The sequence below is a fragment of the Saccopteryx bilineata genome, chromosome 6, assembly GCF_036850765.1.
Source record: "Saccopteryx bilineata isolate mSacBil1 chromosome 6, mSacBil1_pri_phased_curated, whole genome shotgun sequence".
NCBI lineage: Eukaryota > Metazoa > Chordata > Mammalia > Chiroptera > Emballonuridae > Saccopteryx > Saccopteryx bilineata.
Genome location: NC_089495.1, coordinates 155,863,987 through 155,886,304, shown reverse-complemented (window position 1 = coordinate 155,886,304; position 22,318 = coordinate 155,863,987). Strand labels below are relative to the sequence as shown.

Below are 22,318 nucleotides of genomic sequence, written 5' to 3'. Positions count from 1 at the left end.
TGTGGTGCAGTCCTCCCTCCCTCCCTGCCCTTCTCCTTGCCTCCTTCCCTCACTCCTTCCTGTCTTCCTTCCGTGAATTCAGTGAAGTCACCGAGCAACATGTGGGCCAGGTGCTGGGCCAGACACTGAGGCACAAGCTCAGGAGCCTCCCCTCAAAGGACACTCATCTCTTCTGGGAGTCTGGTGGGAAAACCTTTCATGGAGGTCACTGAAAGTGCTAAGAGCACAGATGAAAGAGAAACATGGGTGGGCAAGGTCACTTTGAGGATAAGACTCAGGGTGGCAAAGGCTTTACAGAGCAGTTCAATTTGACAAGTGCTGGTAGACACTGTGAGGATGACAGAGAGGGAGGGCCCTGACGTCTGAGCATAACGTCTGCCAGGAAACTAAGTTCTTGGGTTTTCATGACAAATCCTCTGGTGCTGCTCTCACCTCCACAACCATTCATTCCTTTTCAGTCTTTGCTGTATCCTCCCAGCTTTCTCTGGTCCCTTGAATGTGGTGCTCCTGTCTCTCTCCTGGCTCTTCCTCATTCGTATCACCCATACCCACGGCATTTGCTACATCCCCCATAAGATGATTCCAGCATGTTCACATTTCCAGGGTTCTTCCTTGAGTTTTTGAGTCAGATATGCCAGATTTTCAACCATACGCCTCCAAATGAATGTCCTGCTGCTAGTGTCTCAGATTCAACATCCAAATGACACTAGTGCTGTCTACTATGCACCAGCTTATCAATTCAAAACCGTGGTGTTATTTTTTGACATATTCCTTTCTTCTGCCCTCTAAATCTTTGTGAATTTTAAGTGAGTCTGCACATTTGCTCCTTTCTTTCTACTTCCTTTGAAATGAAGGAATAACTTAGGAGATATTTTAGGTTCAGTTGCAATAAACCTCACAATAAAGCCAGTATCACAATAAAGCAATGATCCGTTCCCAGGTGAAGGGTCCCGCCCTCAGTTGTGAAGCGGAACAAAGTGGAGCAATGTAAGGAGGCATGCCGGGACCCAGTTCAGCCCTTCCGCTGCCCGAGACCAGTGATGTGATTGCAGTGAAGGAATGCCTTAGGAATCTATCTCTGTTCATCTCATCTTCTGCTGCCACAGTCGTCTTTCTGAAGTATAAACGCAATCAGGAGATGCTCCCAGTTAAAGAAAAAAGAAAAACCTCAATGCTGATGACTGCTCTCTGACCAAAGACAATTCCTTGGCATTGCATCCAAGATTGGCTGACAACGGTCAAGCCTGGTGCTTGGTAAAGAGGAGACAGTAAAAAGGGCTTATTCTTGTTGGTGTGTGTGTGTTTTAATGGGTGAAATGAATGAAGCTAACTTTCTGGTCTTAGCTTCATGTCTTCCCTCATTCTGCTCCATTGTCCTTCCTTTCTGTTGATGACTAACTCTCATGTCCCCTTCCTCCTCTGTGACTAATTATAGCCATACACATTGCACCTGCATATGTTTTATAGTTTCTGAAGTATCTCACACACATGATCTTGTTTTGACAGTCACATCAACCCTGTGGGAAGGTATCATTACTGACGTTTTAGGACCCTAGGATCTGGAGAAGTTAAATGACTTGCTCAATGACTGGTAGTGACCAAGGTGGACTGTGAAGCAGCAGTCTTCCCCACTGGGTCACACTCATCCTGAAGCTGCCCCTGTCCCTCCCCGCTGCTCGTGTCTTGGTAGCCATCTCTGGGACAAACATCTCTGCTCCCTCCCCAGATACACAAAATTATCTTTGAGATTGTCTTCGTTCACTAGATTCTTTCTGAAATTAATGCGTCGAGGCCTTACATATAAAGTGGGTTGTTGCAAAACTCTGACTGAAATGTTAAGTATGATTGGCTCTTTGCTATATATTTTAAGACAATTAATTAATGGGTTACTTGTGCCTGCACCAACCAAACCCTTAACACCTGGACACACCAGGTAAGACATACAATCAAACGCAGCTGCCTGCTAAAAACACTGGCCAGAGAGCCGTAGGGGCCTCCAAGAGCTGCCCCAGGCAACAGGATGAGGCGGGAGCCCAGAGGTCCCAGAGAAGGCTGGCAGAGGCACTGCCCCTCCTGAGTGCCCAGAGGGACCGGGTTCCCATTAGGGCTGCAGGTTCTTGAACAACTATGTGTCAGCAAGCTCCAAGCCCTGCCAGGGCAGTGGGACCCTGCACTTCTCTGCCAGTTAAACATCCTCCTTCTCCTTCCTCACAGGGTGGGGGCGGGGGGGGGGGGCGACGCAGGACCAATGCTGTGTTTTCTATTTGTCTTGCAATTCTGAGCCTCTGAGACATTTGGAAGAATAAGAACCTCCCTCGAATTCCTTGTGTGGAGTCTAGATTTTATATGGTCTTCTCTGCTCTAGTGGACTGTCAGCTCCTCTCTAACTTACTCATCTTTGGTTCTTCCAGCACCTACTCTTTGTCCAGCACCACATGCCTGTCAAATAGTAGTGATCTTGCTGAGAAATGCTCAGCACCTTATTTTATTTACCAGCATATTTCTGACTTATTGTATTTTTCTCCCTAATTTATTTAAAATAATCTTCTGGGAAACTGAGTGACCAACGTAATCAAAGCTATTGATATTTTCAAAACTTAATATCCCTAGTTCCAACAAGAGGTTCTGTGACATGTACACTATTATCTACATTATTTCTGGTTAAAGTCTGACATTGTTTAGTGTCTTTGTGACATGTTTATACTTTGTACAGCATTTTTAAAAGTGAATTTTTAAAACATTTATTTTCTTCCCTATCTTTTCCATAATTTAGCAGACAGAATTATCTTGGCAAAGGTTAGCAAGTTACTTAGCCTCATTGTGAATAATAGTGTTTGCTCTGGAAATGAGATTTAGTTTTACACACCCCTGAACCCGAGTAATACACAACATAGATCTGTTTTACATAGTGTCACTACAATGGAATTGCTAATACCCTGGGAGTGACAGTCCTCACGCCATGTGGGCAGGAGCGGCCCCGCCCTGGGACTGCCACCACTGTGTCAGGGCAGCCACATCCTTTCCCCATGACTCAGTTTCCTTGCACAGTGAGGAAGCTGGATCACAGCTCTCATCTCCCCTTATTTTGCTGCAATTATGGGACTCTTGCTCAGATCTTATCTGGAATTAGAAATTATTAACTCCTGGTATAGATACAAATAATGACGATTTTTAATTACTTTGCTATTTATGGATTACAGAAGATCATGTTTCCGTAAGGCTGATTTAGACAGAAAATGAGTGTTTTCTGGTTTTATTTGGGCTATGTGGAACCTGCATAAGGAGCAGATTAACCCTTTGTAACTGTGATGGACAAGCTTCCTACAGGCATGGTGCTGATGGACCAGACCAGAGTGAGCAGTTAGGAGTCATTGGCACCGAGGCCAGGGGTGGGCAGCAGGAATGCCACCCATCAAGACCTGATGAGAAGCAGCTTTTTGTTTTTAATTAAAAACACAACTTTTAAAATGCCTCATTCATTTTTTGTTTTTATAGAATCAAAACATAGGAATTTTTCTTAAATGAAAAACAGAAACAGATTAAGCTTTTTTTTAAACAGCAAGTTAAAAAAAGAAGCTCAGGAAATTGTCCTTTGTAATTCTGCCAGTTTCTATTTTTTTCTTTTTCTTTGCAACTAGTATCAGGATAATAATATTTGGTTGAAAAGAAAGAGAAGGACGTTTCAAGTAGTCAGTCTACATGCATTTCTGCTGTCTGACTGGCCTATGTCAGGCAGTGACTGTCACTGCAGCTGCTGTGACAGATGCAAAGAAGAAAATCATATGCAACAACTTCGTGACTTTAAATATCCTTAGTACGCTCCCACACAGCAGACCCAACGCACAGGACAGTGCTGCTGAGTACTGCTGACCACTTCTGCTTGGTGCCACAAGTAGAAAGGAGGGCACAGGTCAAATGGTGATAAAAATAAAGTTAAATTAAATTAAGTATAAATGAGTAATACTGATTAAGTGCCCATTACTTGCTCTTCAGTTTTGTTGAAACAATTGGCATATTTTCTAGCTACACCCTAGGATCTGGTGGAAAGAACCCAGCATTTCATAGTTGCAAAGATTATGAAATATTCAGCTTTACCCACGGGTATTTCCTGACATTTTTGGTAAACTTGTAGCCTAATAGAAGATATCAGGAATTAGTGTAAGAAATAGTCAAAAAAGCTATTGTCACTCCAAAGATGAAAGTAACTTTGATGATCAAAAAGAAGTCAATAAAAAAAAAAAAAGACTGAAGTGGTTCCTGAATACTTCCCCATTGTTCATTTGGGATTTCTTAATTTCCCTATTCTCAACGTAAGATGGAATTTTCTGTGTGAAGTTTTGCCATGAATTAGAGTGATGTCAACAAAGCTTTACCTTAAGTCATATTTTATCACAAACTGGAGAAGCCTGGTCCTCCAGGGAGCACCGTTCCCTGCTTTTAAGAAGCTTGTCTTTAGTTACCAGCGTCCGAGCCAGAAGGGGGAGCCCAGCTGAACTTCGGTGACAGTGGACCCTAGCCATTCTACACAGACACCATAACATCTTGGGAGGCATTTTCACCCAGACCACACCCACTCTGCTTTCGTTTCCTTTGCCCTTTGCTGTCCTCTGCCCATGGAGGGTGACGACAACCGGGCCAGGTGTCTGGAACGGCGTGTGTGTTCCCTGCTGTTCTTACTAACTGCACTTCCCATTACTGCTATGCAGCTTTTTTTTTTTAAATGAATAGACATGTACCTTAAATAGTATCATAAAAAAAGCAAAGGTTTGGAATTCAGGTAAACCTGGGTTTGGCTCCACCTGTGTATTTGTTAGTTCTATGACCCTGGATGCGTGACTCAATGTCTCTGGGTTTCACTGTGCCGTCTGTGGAGTAGACATGCTGAGCTTGCCTTAGATGGCTGTTACCAGGAGAAATGAACTAACATGTGTAACGTTTCTTGTGTAGTATCTGTTACCTTGTAGGCTGTTGATAAAGTGTAGTTACTATTAGTTTATTCATCCTTGTATTACCTTATTTTGTGATCCTATTATCGACTGTATGACATAGGCCCTATACCAGTGGTCCCCAATCTTTTTTGGGCCACGAACTGGTTTAATATCAGAAAGTATTTTCACGGACTGGCCTTTAGGGTGGGACGAATAATGTACCACGTGACCGAGACAAGCATCAAGAGTGAGTCTTAGACGGATGTAACAGAGGGAATCTGGTCATTTTAAAAAAATAAAACATTGTTCAGACTTAAATATAAATAAAACGGAAATAATGTAAGTTATTTATTCTTTCTCTGCAGACCAGTACCAAATGGCCCACGGACCAGTACCAGTCCACAGCCCAGGGGTTGGGAACCACTGACCTATATAACACATACATATAGATTTATACATATCATCTATACATGATTTATACATGTCTGCATGACATGTCTAGTATGCTGGGAATACATCTGGAAGCAGGAGGGAATTACGAGGTCATCAGTTCAGTATTGACACTCAGTGTCTGCTTGACACTCACATCCACAGCAAGATCCTGTTTGTAAACATCTCCAGAGCTGAAAAAAGTTTCTCCAGTAGCCTTACTTCAGTGTTTCCTCTTCCCACAAGGTCAAAATGACCTGCCCAACATTCCTGTACTGAAGTTACTGTGAGATAACATATGAACGTTTTTCAGTTGTACCTCAGACAGGCTCTGTGCATAGAGACGGGTGGTGCTTAGAAGAATGTTAACAATGCTATACTCAGTAGCTGAGGACAATGCATTTATAAAAGGTGCCATTGAGACTCGTGATCTTTACTGATAGGTTGCTAATTTTTTAAAGGGTCAAAATTACCCCCAAAAATAATTCACTATAACCAGAAGAACTGAATAAAAATAATCTTGTCATTTGAAAATGAAATAGGTCATTAGCTATCATCATAGCCAGATTATTCTGGTTATGTTAGATTTATTTTATTAATATAATGGACAGAAAGAGGACAAAATTAAAATTGAAAAGAAAATGTGATTTAGCAAGGTGGTAGGATATAAAATTGATACTCAGAAATCAGAGGCATTTTTATACACTAACAATGAACTGTCAGAAAGAGAAATTAAAGAAGCAATCCCCTTCATCATTGCAACCAAAAAAAGAGTACCTAGGAATAAATTTAACCAGGGAGATTAAAGACTTATACTTGGAAAATTATAAAACATTGATAAAAGAAATCAGAGAAGATACAAACAAGTGGAAGCATATACCATGCTCATAGTTAGTAAGAATAAACATAATTAAAATATCTATATTACTCAAAGCAATTTATAAATTCAATGCAATACAGATTAAAATACCAATGACTTACTTCAAAGATATAGAACGCATATTCCAAAAATTTATATGGAACCAAAAGAGAACACAAATAGCCTCAGCAATCTTAAAAAGGAAGAATAAAGTGGGAGGTATCACACTTAATGGATATCAAGTTATACTACAAGGCCATTGTACTCAAAACAGCCTGGTACTGGCATGAGAACAGGCATACAGATCAATGGAACAGAACTGAGAACCCAGAAATAAACCCACACCTTTATGAACAATTGATATTTGACAAAGGAGGTAAGAGCATACAATGGAGTAAAGACAGCCTTTTCAACAAATGGTGTTGGGAAAACTGGACAGCTACCTGCAAAAAAATGAAACTAGACCACGAACTTACACCATTCACAAAAATAAACTCAAAATGGATAAAAGACTTAAATGTGAGCCGTGAAACCATAAGCATCTTAGAAGAAAACATAGGCAGTAAGCTCTCTGACATCTCTCGCAGCAATATATTTGCTGATTTGTCACCACAGGCAAGTGAAATAAAAGACAGGATAAACCAATGGGACTTTATCAAACTAAAAAGCTTCTGCACAGCTAAAGACAATAAGAACAGAATAAAAAGACAAACTACACAATGGGAGAATATATTTGACAATGCATCTGATAAGGGGTTAATAACCAAAATTTATAAAGAACTTGTAAAACTTAATACCAGGAAGACAAACAATCCAATACAAAAATAGGCAAAAGAAATGAATAGACAATTCTCCAAAGAGGACATACAGATGGCCAATAGGCATATGAAAAAATGCTCAACATCACTAATTATTAGAGAAATGCAAATTAAAACCACAATGAGATATCACCTCACACCAGTTAGAATGGCGCTCATCAACAAAACAACACAGAATAAGTGCTGGCGAGGATGTGGAGAAAAGGGAACCCTCCTGCACTGCTGGTGGGAATGCAGACTGGTGCAGCCACTGTGGAAAACAGTATGGAGATTCCTCAAAAAACTAAAAATCGAACTGCCTTTTGACCCAGCTATCCCACTTTTAGGAATATACCCCAAGAACACCATAGCACTGTTTCAAAAGAAGAAATGCACCCCCATGTTTATGGTAGCATTGTTTACAATAGCAAAGATCTGGAAACAGCCCAAGTGTCCATCAGTGTACGAGTGGATTAAAAAGCTTTGGTACATATATACTATGGAATACTACTCAGCCATAAGAAATGATGACATTGGATCATTTACAACAACATGAATGGACCTTGATAACATTATACAGAGTGAAATAAGTAAATCAGAAAAAACTAAGAATGATATGATCCCATACATTGGTGGGACATAAAAATGAGACTCAGAGACATGGACAAGAGTGTGGGGGTTACGGGGGGGGGGAGGAGAGGGAGGGAGTTGGAGGAGGGGAGGGACACAAAGAAAACCAGTTAGAAGGTGACAGAAGACAATTAGACTTGGGTGATGGGAATGCAGCATAATCAAATGTCAAAATAACCTGGAGATGTTTTCTCTGAACATATGTACCCTGATTTATCAATGTCACCCCATTAAAATTAATAAAAAGAAAAAGAAAATGTGATTTCTGCCTCTAAGTACAATAACATCCATCTCTTTTGATATGGTGACATGATAGACACTGTTGGCTGCATACCCAACATCCATTTCCTCTTTTTCTTGTCCAGGTTATCCTCCCTCTCCCACTTCCATTAGTGAAGGCCTGATTGGTCTAGGCTGGTTTTCATGCCCTTGGTCCACTTGCCAGGGATTGGACATGCCAGGCTGAGCATGTGACCAGTTCTGGCCAATGAAACATGAAGGGATGTGTGGTGTGTGTGTGTGGGGGGGGAAGGGCTTGGGAAAGGTCTCCTTACTCTTCAGAAGGGGTCCCTAGAAGCAGTCAGCCTCCTTCTGCCTCTGGGTATTGCTAGGTCTGCATAAGACACCTTGGAATTGCTTTTAGGATGAAGTCAACAGAGGGAAGAGCCACAAGAATATCAGAGAAGCTAGCCAGGGCCTGGAGGCTCCCTGCCCAGGGCTGCCCTACCTACAACTTCTGGTTCTGTGAGGTAATAAATCTCTTTGTTGTTTATGCCAACTTGGAGTGAGCGCTCTGCTCTGTGCAGCCAAGGCATCCCTGTGGAAACAGGAAACATGTAAAATGCCCAATGTGAAAAAGTCCACAAAGTGGCTGGGCCAGGGAGGGATGGTACCTGCTCCTGTGACTCCAGATCCTTGTGCTGCAGTTTTTTCTCTGCACATCGCACTTGGTTTGAGCGGTTTTCTAGTTCATCTTGCAAAGCCTGGAACAGAGCACGAGAAACACACAGATGTCACACAGACATTAAAAATGAGCACCCTTGGAAAAAGAAAGTTTTATCACCTGAACTGGCATTAATAAGGTCTCAGATCTTTAGCCTATTACTGTTGTTCCAAAGAGTTCAGGCAAATGAAACCAGATTTTAAATGTCAGGCCCAGATGTTTTCTGCTTTGGGAATGACTAGTATAAAAAATTCATCATTTATAAAACAGATAAATTAGCAGGTGTCTATTTTATAAAAACACCTCTTATATTTACAGCATAGAACCACAAGCATGCAATAAAGCATAAAACCGTTGCTAATTAAAATAGCTCTACTGGTACACCTGCAAGGTGCACTTACACTCTGAAAAGTGTTGTGACAGCTAAAAACTGTAGTATTGGGCCAACGTGACATTTTTCAAAATTATACTTTGGCAATTTGTGTAACTTATAATAACCTTAAAGGAATTTCTCTACTATGTCATTGAGAGTGGTGTAAAATTTGAGGAGCCTGTAAGAAGCGGACAGAAATGAACTCTCTCAGTTGCCAAGTAGTTGTGGGAAATAGAATTCAGGTTAATATGGGGAACTTACAAACCACAAAGATCGATAATAATTATTGTATCAATTACTATTTTAAGTAAAGAGGTGAACAAGAAAAGAAACAGAATCCAAACAACCTGATATAATTATAGATATAATACAGAGAAGTTTACAGTGAGCAGAACACATGGGATGATAACTACAAAGATGCCAAATTCTCAAAATAAGATTCATTCCATAAAGACTATTGAGTTTCTGCTATATGTCAAGAATTTATTATGGCTAGAAAGAGTGGTGAAAGAAAACAGGCAAAAAAATTTTCCCTGCTCTCATGAAGCTTACACTATATTGAGGGGGTAGACAATAAGCAAGCAATAAGTATAATATATGTCAGTGATAAGTACAGAACAAAAATGAAGCCAGGAAGGAGGATATTCTGGCGTGGGTAAGGGAGGGGCATTGCAATTTTAAATCTGTGGCCCCAGACGACCTAACTGAGCAAAAACCTAAAGAAGAAAGCAGGTCACACAGATGTCTATAGGCAGAACGTTCCAAGCAGGTAGCACTGCACGTGCAAAGGCCCTGTGGTAGCAGGTGCGAGGAAACCACAAAGGCCAGAATGGGGAGTGAGCACAAAGGAGCAACAATGTCAGGGGCAAACAAAGGTCCAGTCACATCAGGTCATGTGAAGCTTCAGAAGAAGTTAGGAACTTTCAATTTTATTCAGAGGTAGTTGGCAAGGTAGCGGAAGATTGTGAGAAGACACTGCTTTGTTTGCTATGAGGAATATACTGAAGAGAGATAAGGACAGGAGCAGGGAGGCAGGGTAGAGGACATTCAAACATACTGGGATAGGATGATGGAGAATTGGACCAGGATTATGGCAATTCAGAGTGAGGGATGTGTCAGATTCTGATATATCTCAAGATAGAGAAGACAGCCCTGAGGTGTGAATGCAGAGCATGAAAAAAAGAAGGACCCCAAGATACAGACAGAAGTTTTTAATCTTTTCTGGGGTTCTAGACCCATCTGAGCATCTGAGGAATGCTATGTGGTCACTACCACATGAGAAAAAACATGCTGGTAATTTTGCTTCTGATTTCAGGGAATCCATTCACCACTTGAAGCTCATCCATGGCTAGACCCCAGGGTAAGAGCCTCTAAATTAAAGAGTAAAATTGTTCGAGAATGTGGTTAAAAACTTTAGGGCTGCTTTGATATTAGGCATAATTATAAATCCACAGTTCAACCAAGTCTGACAATGAGCTTGAAACTCTCTATGGTTGTCTAGAATTCTGTTACTGTGGTCTGTTTCCAAAATGATTAAAGCAATATTCTATGCTTGTTGATCATGTTAACACTTTTCCCCTTTGTGATAGCTAACAAAAAATAGCATCTTATTAGCTTCTCTTACGGCATAATCAGGGATCACGATTACGCTACTGGAAAGAATATTTATTTGTACATGTTTTTCTGCTCTCACTCTTTCCTGCTCTCCAATTCCTGCTCACACTACTGTCAGAGTGCTCTCCTTAAATCTAACTGTGGTCATCTTTGCACTGAAATGCTGAAACCACACTCCAGCACCCCTGAGAGACAGCTCCAGCTCTGGACACAGTTGGTCCTCAGGGACGCTCGCCTTGTGGCTCTGGTTACACTGAGCTGCATGAGCCCCAGTGCCATATTGATGTCATTGCTCCTGTGCATAACAAGAACAGCCACGGAGTATCATCAACTGGGTGGATTTGATTTCAAACCCTCTCTGCTACCCTTGGCTGCAGGTATTGTTTCATCCTCATGAGAGAGGGCACTGAGGCTCAGTGAGGTTAAACAGCTTGCACAGGTGCACGCGGCCAGAGTCTGGCATGGGCTGGAATGCTTACGCACTAACTCTGAGTTCAGCATGCTGGGGTAAGTCCATGCGGCCTCGCTCTCCCTGTGCCTACTTCTCTTTCCTTTGCCTGGAAGCTTCCCTGCTTGGCTTGCTCAATGGCATGATCTCCCCGACCTACCCTGAGAGCTGGGCCAGGACTTCCTGGGTGTTAAGCATCTGGTGTTTCAGAGAATGCATTTCCACACCTGTGTGAGGCTGAGAGCCCTGGCCTCGAGCTCGCTCCTCTCTGTCCACAGTGTGGTGTCAGGCCAGAGACGCACCCTCCAGACACGGAACTCGCATGTGGGAGGAACGATATTCTCAGAGGAAATTCACCTCAGCCATCAGTTTCTGATTGTCTTTAATACGGCACATTGCACTGAAGGTTGCTATGTTTCTCCAAACACAGAGTGTGCAAATATACCTTCCAAAGGTCTTTATCAACATACACATATTACATATGTATATATGATCTTATTATTAGTTGTAGTAACATACTGTCTGGTTTCTGCCACAATAAAAAAAAACACGCTTGATTTTTTGGTTTGTTTTTCATTTCACAGAAAGCAATGAAGGAGTTGTGCACGTCCCTTGTCTTAAACAAAGACCTGCTCTTCTTGGGGAGAAGAGGGACCTAAAGGTACCACAAGGCCTGACAGTGAATGATCAGACAACAGTGACACCACAAACTGACGGAGTGACAAGGATAAGGCAGAGCGGTGGGGGCAGTTTGGTTTCTGACCAGCTGAGTTTAAGGTGCTGGTGGGATTTCCAAGAGGACCAGTCATGCTGGGAAGGTGGGTCTGAAGGGTGGCAGGGACCAAGGTATAGATGGGGACACTTCCTCGGGGGAGGAATTAAAAAGAGAAGAGGTTCTAAAACCTGCCCCGAGGGTGAGACCCACGCCAAGGAGCAGGTGGGGGAAGGTGCCACGGGACTGGTGGGAGCTCAGAGGGACAGGAAGCAGCCAGGGAGCCGTCAGGGAGACAGGAAGCTGGCTAACAGAGGTCCCAAGAGGACGGGCAACAGAATTAGATCTGACCATTTCTCCATACTTCACAGTGAGGAGACTATTAAGTCCACCCTATTTTATCAATATTATCAAAATAGAAGTGAAATTACATTTGCTTTTCAAAAAGGTACTACTGGCCCTGGCCGGTTGGCTCAGCGGTAGAGCGTCGGCCTAGCGTGCGGAGGACCTGGGTTCGATTCCCGGCCAGGGCACATAGGAGAAGCGCCCATTTGCTTCTCCACCCCTCCGCCGCGCCTTCCTCTCTGTCTCTCTCTTCCCCTCCCGCAGCCAAGGCTCCATTGGAGCAAAGATGGCCCGGGCGCTGGGGATGGCTCTGTGGCCTCTGCCTCAGGCGCTAGAGTGGCTCTGGTCGCAACATGGCAATGCCCAGGATGGGCAGAGCATCGCCCCCTGGTGGGCAGAGCGTCGCCCCATGGTGGGCGTTCCGGGTGGATCCCGGTTGGGCGCATGCGGGAGTCTGTCTGACTGTCTCTCCCTGTTTCCAGCTTCAGAAAAATGCAAAAAAAAAAAAAAAAAAAAAAGTAAAAATGGTACTACTTTTCAAATGTGCTTATTATAATTTAACTGAAGATGTAAAATGTGGTCTTTCTAAGGTTAATCAGAGAAAGCAGCATGTCTAGAAATTACTTTTATTATCTATTAAAAAATTGTTTTTAAAAAATTGAAGAGAACTCAAATGATATTCCAGTTTTTAAAGAGTTAAAATGTACTAGATGAAAAGAAAATGAGTTTATATTGGCAGCTGTTCCTGGTCTCATATTCTAAAAAATTATTAGACCATTAGAGTTCTGACCTTGGAGTCTGACATAAGGACTATGGGAAAATGACCACAATTATTCAATAAGTACAAGTAGGAACTTTCTTTCAAGTTGTCACTTCTTTATTTAAAAACCTTCAGCTTGACACACACACACACACACACACACACACACACACACACACACAAAATCACAGCTTTTACTTTATTCCCGAGAAAAGTCCAAGATAATTAAAGAACAGAATATCCAACATTGGACTGAAAAAATACAAAACAAAACAAAACCAACTGGAATAGTTAGACTGTTTATTCTGCAAAATTATTCCTCATGTCTCAGCTCTGCCATGCTCACTGGCACCCTTACTAAGATGGCAGCTCTTTCCTCCAGTTAAACCCACCTTTCATTCTGTGGACTCCTGGTGCCATAGGAAGCCGCTCTGCACCCCACTTCTGGAGCGCTCTTTGTGGGTTGGGAACAAAGGGCGACACTTTCCAGAAGGAGAATGTAAATGACATCATCAGCTTTCTGAGAACAATGAGTGTATCTCACACTCTTTAAAAGGCATCAGGTTATAGGGTAATTTGATTTGATTTGTTTAGAATATGAAAATACTTAGAGCAAATTCAAGTGTAAAATATTTTACATATTAACTGACTTTCTAGGGGGAGGAAAAGCCCTGGGAGCTCATGGACCCATGAGTGGCACCTGTGACAGTACCAGAGCTTTGTTGTTGATTTGGGGGAAAACATGTGTATTAGTCAATGCTATTCTCATAAAATTTATACCCATGAATTCAAACATGCCACTCAACCTGTAAAACCATGCACAGAGGAATTATGTGTCGTCTTGTTAAAAACCAACCAGTTTCTTTTGTCATTCTTAATCAATTAAACACACATGAAATGATGGCAGATACATTAAAAGTAATAATGCATAAATGAAACAAAAGTTTATTTCAATGATGAAGCAGTTAAAAAGCCACATAATAAAGGAAAACATCACTGAAGGGGGAGCTACTGTGCCATGATGATAAAAAGAATCAAAACGTCCCCAGTGCACAAAGCACAGCAGAGGCTCCTGGGCTGAGGGTGTCAGTCGTTCTGACTCTGCTTTTGGCTAACCTCTCAGCCGGCTCCACAGAGGAGGGTGGGAGCGGGCATCTACTCTGGCACGCAATCCCTGTGACCTTCCTACCCTTCCTCGATAGGCTATCTGACCACACAAATTTGTCCTCAGCTCATAATCCGGAATATCTACACACTGGCTTCTTACCAGAGATAAAATCTCACACTCTCTACTTTATCTTTACAAAAACCCCGCTTGGGAGGAATTTGGAAAAACCCACTTGCAAATCAACACAGAACCAAGCGTCTGAAAGTGGCCCTTCTCCTGAGCCACTTGTGGGCAAACGCAGGTGCAGAGTGGACTCTGGTCTCCCACACAATTTATGTCCTGCAGGCCGTAGAACTGTGCCCTACCACTTGTTAAGTGTTCAAACCAGTTCTCGCCGATGTGAAATTTTATCTTTGACACTTACATTCTGCCTCATTCTGTGTGGCCAAGTCTTGGCTGCTGCTTGTGTCCGGCATTTCACAAAGCCCACACGCACATTTTCCGGGTCCACCACACATCGAGGGGTGAAGGACAAATACATCCTTTCCTCGGTTGGGTGGCCGGGCATGGGCCCCACACATGCCCTGGGAGTGGGAACCTCGAACGCTCCAGTGCTCTCTTATGGAAAGGGACCAGATTAGAGTGAATGTAAGTGGAGGCTGTGAATTAAGTTCTGCCCTACATAGATATAAAGTGGGATCCTCCAAGTCATCCCATGGTCCTGAAACAAAGGAGCAGAGGAACTTCTGGATGAAACGTGAAAGGGACCTCATCAGCGGCCGGGTGCATAGCTGAGAACTCTTACAGGGAAAAAAAGGCAGTCTTTGCGTCAAAGATGCCCAGCAACTTGAAAGCTGGTGATGCTGAGTGACCGGGGGGGTGGGGGTGGGTGGGTGGGTGGGTTTGAGGGTATTGTAATGACTTCTGTACACTGTTCTCCTGACTTCTGTGTATATTTGAAAGTTTCTATCATAAAAATTTAAAAATTTAAAGCCTTTCCTTCTTAAAAAAAAACAACCATGAAATCACCATATCCTTCCCTTCATGAGGTTTGAATTTACTATCTGACTTCAGAGCAAACAGATGATTCCTTCATCATTCTGTGGAAGGAGGGGTGTAGAAGGGGGTCCCCGAGCACACTTTGGACATGCAGTGAGGGACAGAGGAGTGGGACGTTCAGCTGGACCCAGGAGAAGACTGCTGGAAAGGGAAGGTTTATTGATATTTGTATGGTGATGTAATTACATACAGTAAAGTTCCAGATTTATTTTTTTAATGGTGATGGTCTGTTTTCCATGTAAAACCTGTGACATGATTTAAAAATCCGTGTCAAAAACTATCTGTTATGATAAAATTTTGATGTAGACCATCTTCCTCTGATTGGCTTACCCATCCAACAGAAAGGACGCCAGAACTGTGATTACAGTGAAGAGACATTAACTATAAAGCAGAAACAAGGAGGATTGTGATTTCAACCTAACTGCCTTTCTGATAACGCCCACATTTGAGCAGCATCACTTCAATTTAGTTTACAAATGGTGCTGACAATATTTTCTGACGAATGGGTTTTCTTTGACATATGAAATGCCACAAAAACAGCAAATTTTTTTTTTCTACTACTACTAACAGTTAAGAGAAAACAAAATAAAAACAATAAAAAAATCACTATTTTTATGTCAGATTTGTACTTACTTTCTTTGACCACGTCTTTAAAAAACTGGGGTACAGCAAGAAGATCCAGCCCTGTCCCCAGATGAGATACGACTCTAGGGCTGAGGATGATGACAATGGCAGAGAGTGACATTTTTACTGGGTGGTCTCACTGGCTATTTTCAGACGTCACTCTAGCCCCTGTTTTATTATTATTTTTTTTAAATAGGCTATATCTACCAAGAAAGTAACAAGTCCTCTTCAACTGAAATGCCAGTCAAGATTTCTTTTCAAGTGATTTCTTCATTCAGATCTTACCAGGATGAATAACAATAAAAAGGTTATATTAGTCATTCTATAGTAATGGAGAAGGGAATCATGCTATCAAGCTAAAGAAAACCAGGGCTATAGTCACTGCAGAGGCCACTAATATATTCAAAACACAACAGTGTAATTTTTCTTCTTTATGGCTTACATTCAAGTTTTTAACTTATTTTTTTCACATTCCAAGCAAGCACCTTTTTTTTAAGCCCCATAATTCAGTCTCCCATGATAATTGGCGTGAAGAAAAGGAGATCTTTGGCGGTTTTAACCTGATACATATGTTACTCTTCACATAAAACAAAATTCATTTCAGGTGGAAACCTTTTAGTTGTTGCAACAAACCACATGTATGAGAACTTGCACTTGGATAGGAGCTATTGCTACAGTTCTAATTAGACTATTGATTCAACATAATAGACAAAACTGCTGTGGTCAATATTAAAAAAATAAGAGCGGTGTTGTAACCTAAGAATAAGTTTTCACTTGTTCTCTTCTCTCTTGCACCTATTTCCAGTCCTTTAAAACTCCTAAAAAACCTCCTTTAAAAGTCCCAGAAATGCACTTTAAAAAAAAAGTTAATGTTTCCTGATTTTAACAGAGGTTCCAGGAAAAGAAATCATGTTATTCCAAGACTTTGATGATCTAAGGGAGCTGGAATCTCCTAGCACACCTCATTAATGCTCCATCACAAGAAGACCATCCTGACATTCCCCATGTCTCCTCTTAAAGTAGCCAGTCCACAACTACTCAGGAAATTCAAAGCACATTTCCCCGCTATGTCACCCGGACAGCTTTACTTGCGAACAAGTTCTTATCTCGGATGGTAGACATCTAGAATCAAGTTCAAGAACTACAGCTAGGATTTCTGGGATCACAGAAGAATTTCCTCATTTGGCCAGTGTGATAACCGCTTACACTTGAGCTCGGTCTCTGTGGAACAGAGGACACACTGCTAAAGCCTCATGGACCAGTTCCCTTCTGCTCAAGCCCTGGGAAGAGAGGCACCCTAAGTCATTCATTCAAATTTTGATTTTGTTACCTGGCTAATCATTCACACATGAGCCTGCAGCATCATTCCAATTTCCCTCCAACAAACTGTGAATTTGTCCTCTATTAAAACTGAAATCAAGATTCACTTCTTCCATGAAACATTGCAAATCCAGATTGCAGAAAACCCACATTTGTCAGCCAGCCATGGTAATATCTTTGCATACCTCTTTGTATTATGAATTTATCTGACTTTTTTTTTCCATTTCAGAGTATGAGCTCCACAAGGGTAACAGCCCCCCCCCATTTTTTTTTAAATTTAGACAAATTTAACAGGGTGACATTAGTCAACCAGAGCACACAGATTTAGAGAAAACATCTCCACATCATTTGGACAGTTTATCATGCTGTATATCCATCACCCAAAGTCAAATCATCCTCTGTCACCCTATATTTTGTTTCTCTTTAAGCCCCTCCTCCTCCCCCACCTCCCTCTCTTTCCTCCCTTCCCTTCCCCCTGGTAACCACTGCACTTTTAATTATGTCCATGAGTCTCAATTTTGTGTTCCACCTATGTATGAAATCATACAGTTCTTAGCTTTTTCTGTTTTACTTATTTCACTCAGTATAATGTTATTGTACCATCCATGTTGTTGTAAATGATACTATGTCATCATTTCTTATGGCTGAGTAGTATTCCATAGTATATATAGTACCACATCTTCTTTATCCAAGCTATTGAAGGGCATTTCGGCTGTTTCCATGTCTTGGCTACCGTGAACAATGCTGTGATGAACATGGGGATGCATGTGTCTTTACGTACCCATGTTTTCAAGTTTTGGGGGTATATACCCAGCAGAGGGATTGCTGGGTCATATGGTAGTTCTATTTTAATTTTTTGAGGAAACACCATACTTTTTCCCATAGTGGTTGTACTACTTTACATTCCTACCAACAGTGAATGAGGGTTCCTTTTTCTCCACAGCCTCTCCAACACTTTATTACCTGTCTTGTTGATAACAGCTAATCTAACAGGTGTGAGGTGGTATCTCATTGTAGTTTTGATTTGCATTTCTCAAATAGCTAGTGAAGATGAGCATTATTTCATATATCTATAGCCATTTGTATTTCATCTTGGGAGAAGTGTCTGTTCATGTCTTCACATTTTTTTTATTGGGTTATTTGCTGCTGAGTTTTGGGAATTCTTTATATATTTTGGATATTACCCCCTTATCTGAGCTGTTGTTTGAAAATGTCATCTCTCATTTAGTTGGCTGTCTGTTTGTTTTGTTGTCAGTTTCTTTTGCTGTGCAAAAGCTTCTTAGTCTGATGTAGTCCCATTCATTTATCTTTGCCTTCACTTCCCTTGCCTTTGGAGTCAAATTCATAAAATGTTCTTTGTGGCCAAGGTCCATGAGTTTAGTACCTATGTTTTCTTCTTTGTAATTTATTTGTTTCAGATTTTATGTTTAGGTCTTTGACCCATTTTGAATTAATTTTTGTGCAAGGAGACAAACTGTGGTCAGGTTTCATTCTTTTGCATGTGGCTTTCCAATTTTCCCAGTACCATTTATTGAAGAGGCTTTCTTTTCTCCATTGTGTGTTTTTGGCTCCTTTATCAGAGATGATTTAACTGTGTATATGTGGTTTTATTTCTGGGCTCTCTATTCTATTCATTGGTCTATTTTTCTGCCAGTACCATGCTGTTTTGATTATCGTGGCTCTGTAGTATAATTTGAAGTCAGGTATTATAATGACTCCAGCTTCATTTTTTTGTCTTTAGGATTACTTTGGTTATTCAGGGTTTTTTATGGTTCCATATAAACCTGATGATTTTTTGTTCTGTTTCTTTAAAAAATGACATTGGAATTTTGACAGGAATTGCATTAAATTTGTATATTGCTTTGGGGAATATGACCATTTTAACTATATTTATTCTTTTTTTTTTTTAATTTTATTTATTCATTTTTTAGAGATGAGAGAGAGAGACAGAGAGAGAGAGAGAGAGAGAGAGAGAGAGAAGGGGGGAGGAGCTGGAAGCATCAACTCCCATATGTGCCTTGACCAAGCAAGCCCAGGGTTTCGAACCGGCGACCTCAGCATTTCCAGGTCGACGCTTTATCCACTGCGCCACCACAGGTCAGGCCTATTTATTCTTCCTATCCACGAACAAGGAATATTTTTCCATTTCATTGTGTCTTTTTCAATTTCCTTTAATAATGCTTCATAGTTTTCAGTATATACATCCTTTACATTTTTTGTTATGTTTATTCCTACGTATTTTTGTTGTTGTTGTTGTTGCAACTGTAAAAGGAATTATTTTTTTAGTTCTTTTTCCGAAGTTTCATTGTTGGTATATAAAAAAGCAATAGACTTCTGTATATTAATTTTGTACCCTGCAACCTTACTGTATTGGTTTATTGTTTCTAATAGCCTTTCTGTAGAGTCTTTGAGGTTTTCTATATACAGGATCATATCATCTGCAAAAAGTGAAACCTTTACTTCTTCTTTTCGAGTATGAATGTCTTTTATTTCTTTCTCTTGTCTGATTTCTCGGCTAGAACTTCCAGCACTATGTTGAATAGCAGTGGGGAGAATGGGCAGCCTTGTCTTGTCCCTGATTTTAGAGGAAAAGTTTTCAGTTTTTTACCATTTAGTTTGATGTTAGCTGATGGTTTTTCATAAATGGCCTTTATTATGTTGAGGTATTTTCCTTCCATACCCATTTTGTTGAGTGTTTTAAACATAAAAGGATGCTGTATTTTATCAAATGCCTTTTCTGAATCTATTGATAGAATCATATGGTTTTTGTTCTTTGTTTTGTTGATATGGTGTATTATGTTAATCATTTTATATATGATGAACCATGATTGTATTTCTGGAATGAATCCCACTTGATCATGCTAAATTACTTTTTAAATGTGTTGTATTCGATTTGCTAGTATTTTATTTAGGATTTTTGCATCTGTAGTCATTAGAGATAGAGGTCTGTAGTTTTCTTTTTTGTGTGTTGTCCTTGCCAGGTTTTGATATGAAGGTTATGTTGGCCTCATAAAATGTGTTTGGAGTATTGCTTCTTTTTCAATTTTTTGGAAGATGTTGAGAAGGATAGGAACCAAATCTTCTCTGAATGTTTGGTAGAATTCACTAATATAGCCATCTGGCCTCAAATTTTTATTTCTGGGAAGTGTTTTGATAGTTGTTTGTATTTCCTCCTTGCTTATTGGTCTATTTAAGCTTTCTACTTCTGCATGATTCAGTCTAGGAAGATTGTATTGTTCTAGGAATTTATCCATTTCTTCTATATTGTTGAATTTGGTGGCATATAGTTTTTCATAGTATTCTACAATAATCCTTTGTATAGCTATTATATCTGTGGTAATTTCTCCTATTTTGGATTTTGTTTCCATGAGAATTTTTTCTTTTTTTCTTAGTGAGTCTTGCCAGGGATTTGTCAATTTGGTCGATCTTTTCAAAGACCAGCTCTTTGTTGTATTTTTTCTATAGTTTTTCTGTTCTGTATTTCATTTATTTCTGCTCTAATTTTCATTATTTCCTTTCTTCTTCTGGTTTTGGGTTGCCTTTGTTTTTCTTTTTCTAGTTCCTTAAGATGTGATGTTACATTGTTTACTTGGGCTCTCTCTTGTTTTTTCATATAAGCCTGTAATAATATGAACTTCTCTCTTATAATTGCTTTCACTGCATCCCAGAGATTCTGATATGTCGTGTTGTCATTTTTGTTTGTCTGTATATATCTTTTGATCTCTTCTTTTATTTCTCCTTTGACCCAGTCATTTTTTAGAAGTATGTTGTTTAATTTCCACATTTTTGTGGGTTTGTTTACCTCTTTTTTTGCAGTTGAATTCTAGTTTCAAAGCCTTATGGTCAGAGAATATGCTTGCTATAATTTCAATCTTTCTGAATTTGTTGATGTTACTTTCGTGGCTCAGCATATGGTCTATTCTTGAGAATGTGCCATGCACACTGCAGAAAAATGTATACTCTGATGTTTTGGAATGAAATGTCCTGTAGATATCTATTATGTCCATTTGTTATAGCGTTTCATTTAAGGCCGATATTTCTTTATTGATTTTGTTTGGATGAATGATCTAAAGCCATCAATTGTGTATTAAAGTCTCCAAGTATGATTATATATTTTTCGGTTTGTACTTTTAGATCATTTAGTAGATGTCTTATATAATTTGGCACTCCCTGGTTTGGTGCATATATATTAAGAAGTGTTATGTCTTCTTGATACAATGTCCTCTTTATCATTATAAAATGTCTATCTTTGTCCCTGGTTATCTTTGTTGTCTTGAAGTCAGCATTGTCAGATATGAGTATGGCTACACCGGCTTTTCTTTGGATATTACTTGCTTGGAGAATCATTTTCCAACCTTTCACTTTGAATCTATTTTTATCCTTGTAGCTTACATGTGTTTCTTGAAGTCAGCATATTGTTGGGTTTTGCTTCTTGATCCAATCTGCTACTCTGTGCCTCTTTATTGGTGAGTTTTACATTTAGTGTAATTATTGACACTTGAGGATTTCCTATTGCCATTTTATATACTGCTTTCTGATAGCTTTGTGTCTTGTTTGGTTCTTCTTTTTTGTTTTTCTGTCATTTGTTTTTGTTTGGTGGTATTCTATCTTCTGTTTTTTTCTTTTTTTGAGCTATGTGTTTCAGTAGTGGCATTTTCAGGGCTGGTTACCACTGGTTATTAATAGAAAAATTATCATATTTATTAGAGTCCATTATCTCATGAGTACTTCTGCACTCCATCCTCCTTTGCTACTGCTGATCTTTATCCTTTCCCCTTTTATGTTATTGTTGTCACAGATTATCCTTGTTTTTATTGTAGTTTTGCTAAAATTTTTACTTGTAGTTTTGTTTTGTTTTGTTCTTTGTATCTGGTCAGATAACCACCTTTAGTATTTCCTGTGGTGGGGGTTTTCTGGTGATAAATTCCCTCAGTTTCTGTATGTCTGTAAATGTTTTCATTTCCCCTTAATATCTGAAGGATAGCTTGATGAATATAGTAATCTTGGCTGGTAGTTCCTCTCTTTCAGTACTTTAAAAATTGGGGTCCACTCTCTCCTGGCTTGTAGAGTTTCTGCTGAGAAATCTGATGATAGCCTAATGGGCCTTCCTTTTAATGTTATATTCTTCTTCTCCCTAACTGCTTGAAGATTCTTTCTTTGTCACTGATTTCTGATAACTTCATTACAATGTGCCTTGGAGTAGGTCTGTTTGGGTTGAGGTAACTTGGTGTTCTGTTTGCTTCTTGGATTCGAGGCTCTAACTCTTTCCACAGGCTTGGGAAGTTCTCGATTATTTGTTTCAATATGTTCTCCATTCCCTTTTCCCTCTCCCATTATTCTTATATTGCTCTTTCTGATGGAGTCAGACA

At 40.2% G+C, this 22,318-nt stretch overlaps 1 protein-coding gene across 4 annotated transcripts in view; it reads right to left on the bottom strand.

Moving 5' to 3' along the window:
- The window catches only part of CEP112 (centrosomal protein 112), a 471,596-nt gene that overhangs the window by 40,598 nt on the left and 408,680 nt on the right, over positions 1-22,318 (bottom strand). For all 4 annotated transcript variants that reach the window (XM_066235884.1, XM_066235886.1, XM_066235887.1 and 1 more), the window contains one exon: positions 8,537-8,626. In XM_066235884.1, the coding sequence (XP_066091981.1) occupies positions 8,537-8,626 (90 nt within the window). The remainder of the gene's footprint in view (positions 1-8,536; positions 8,627-22,318) is intronic.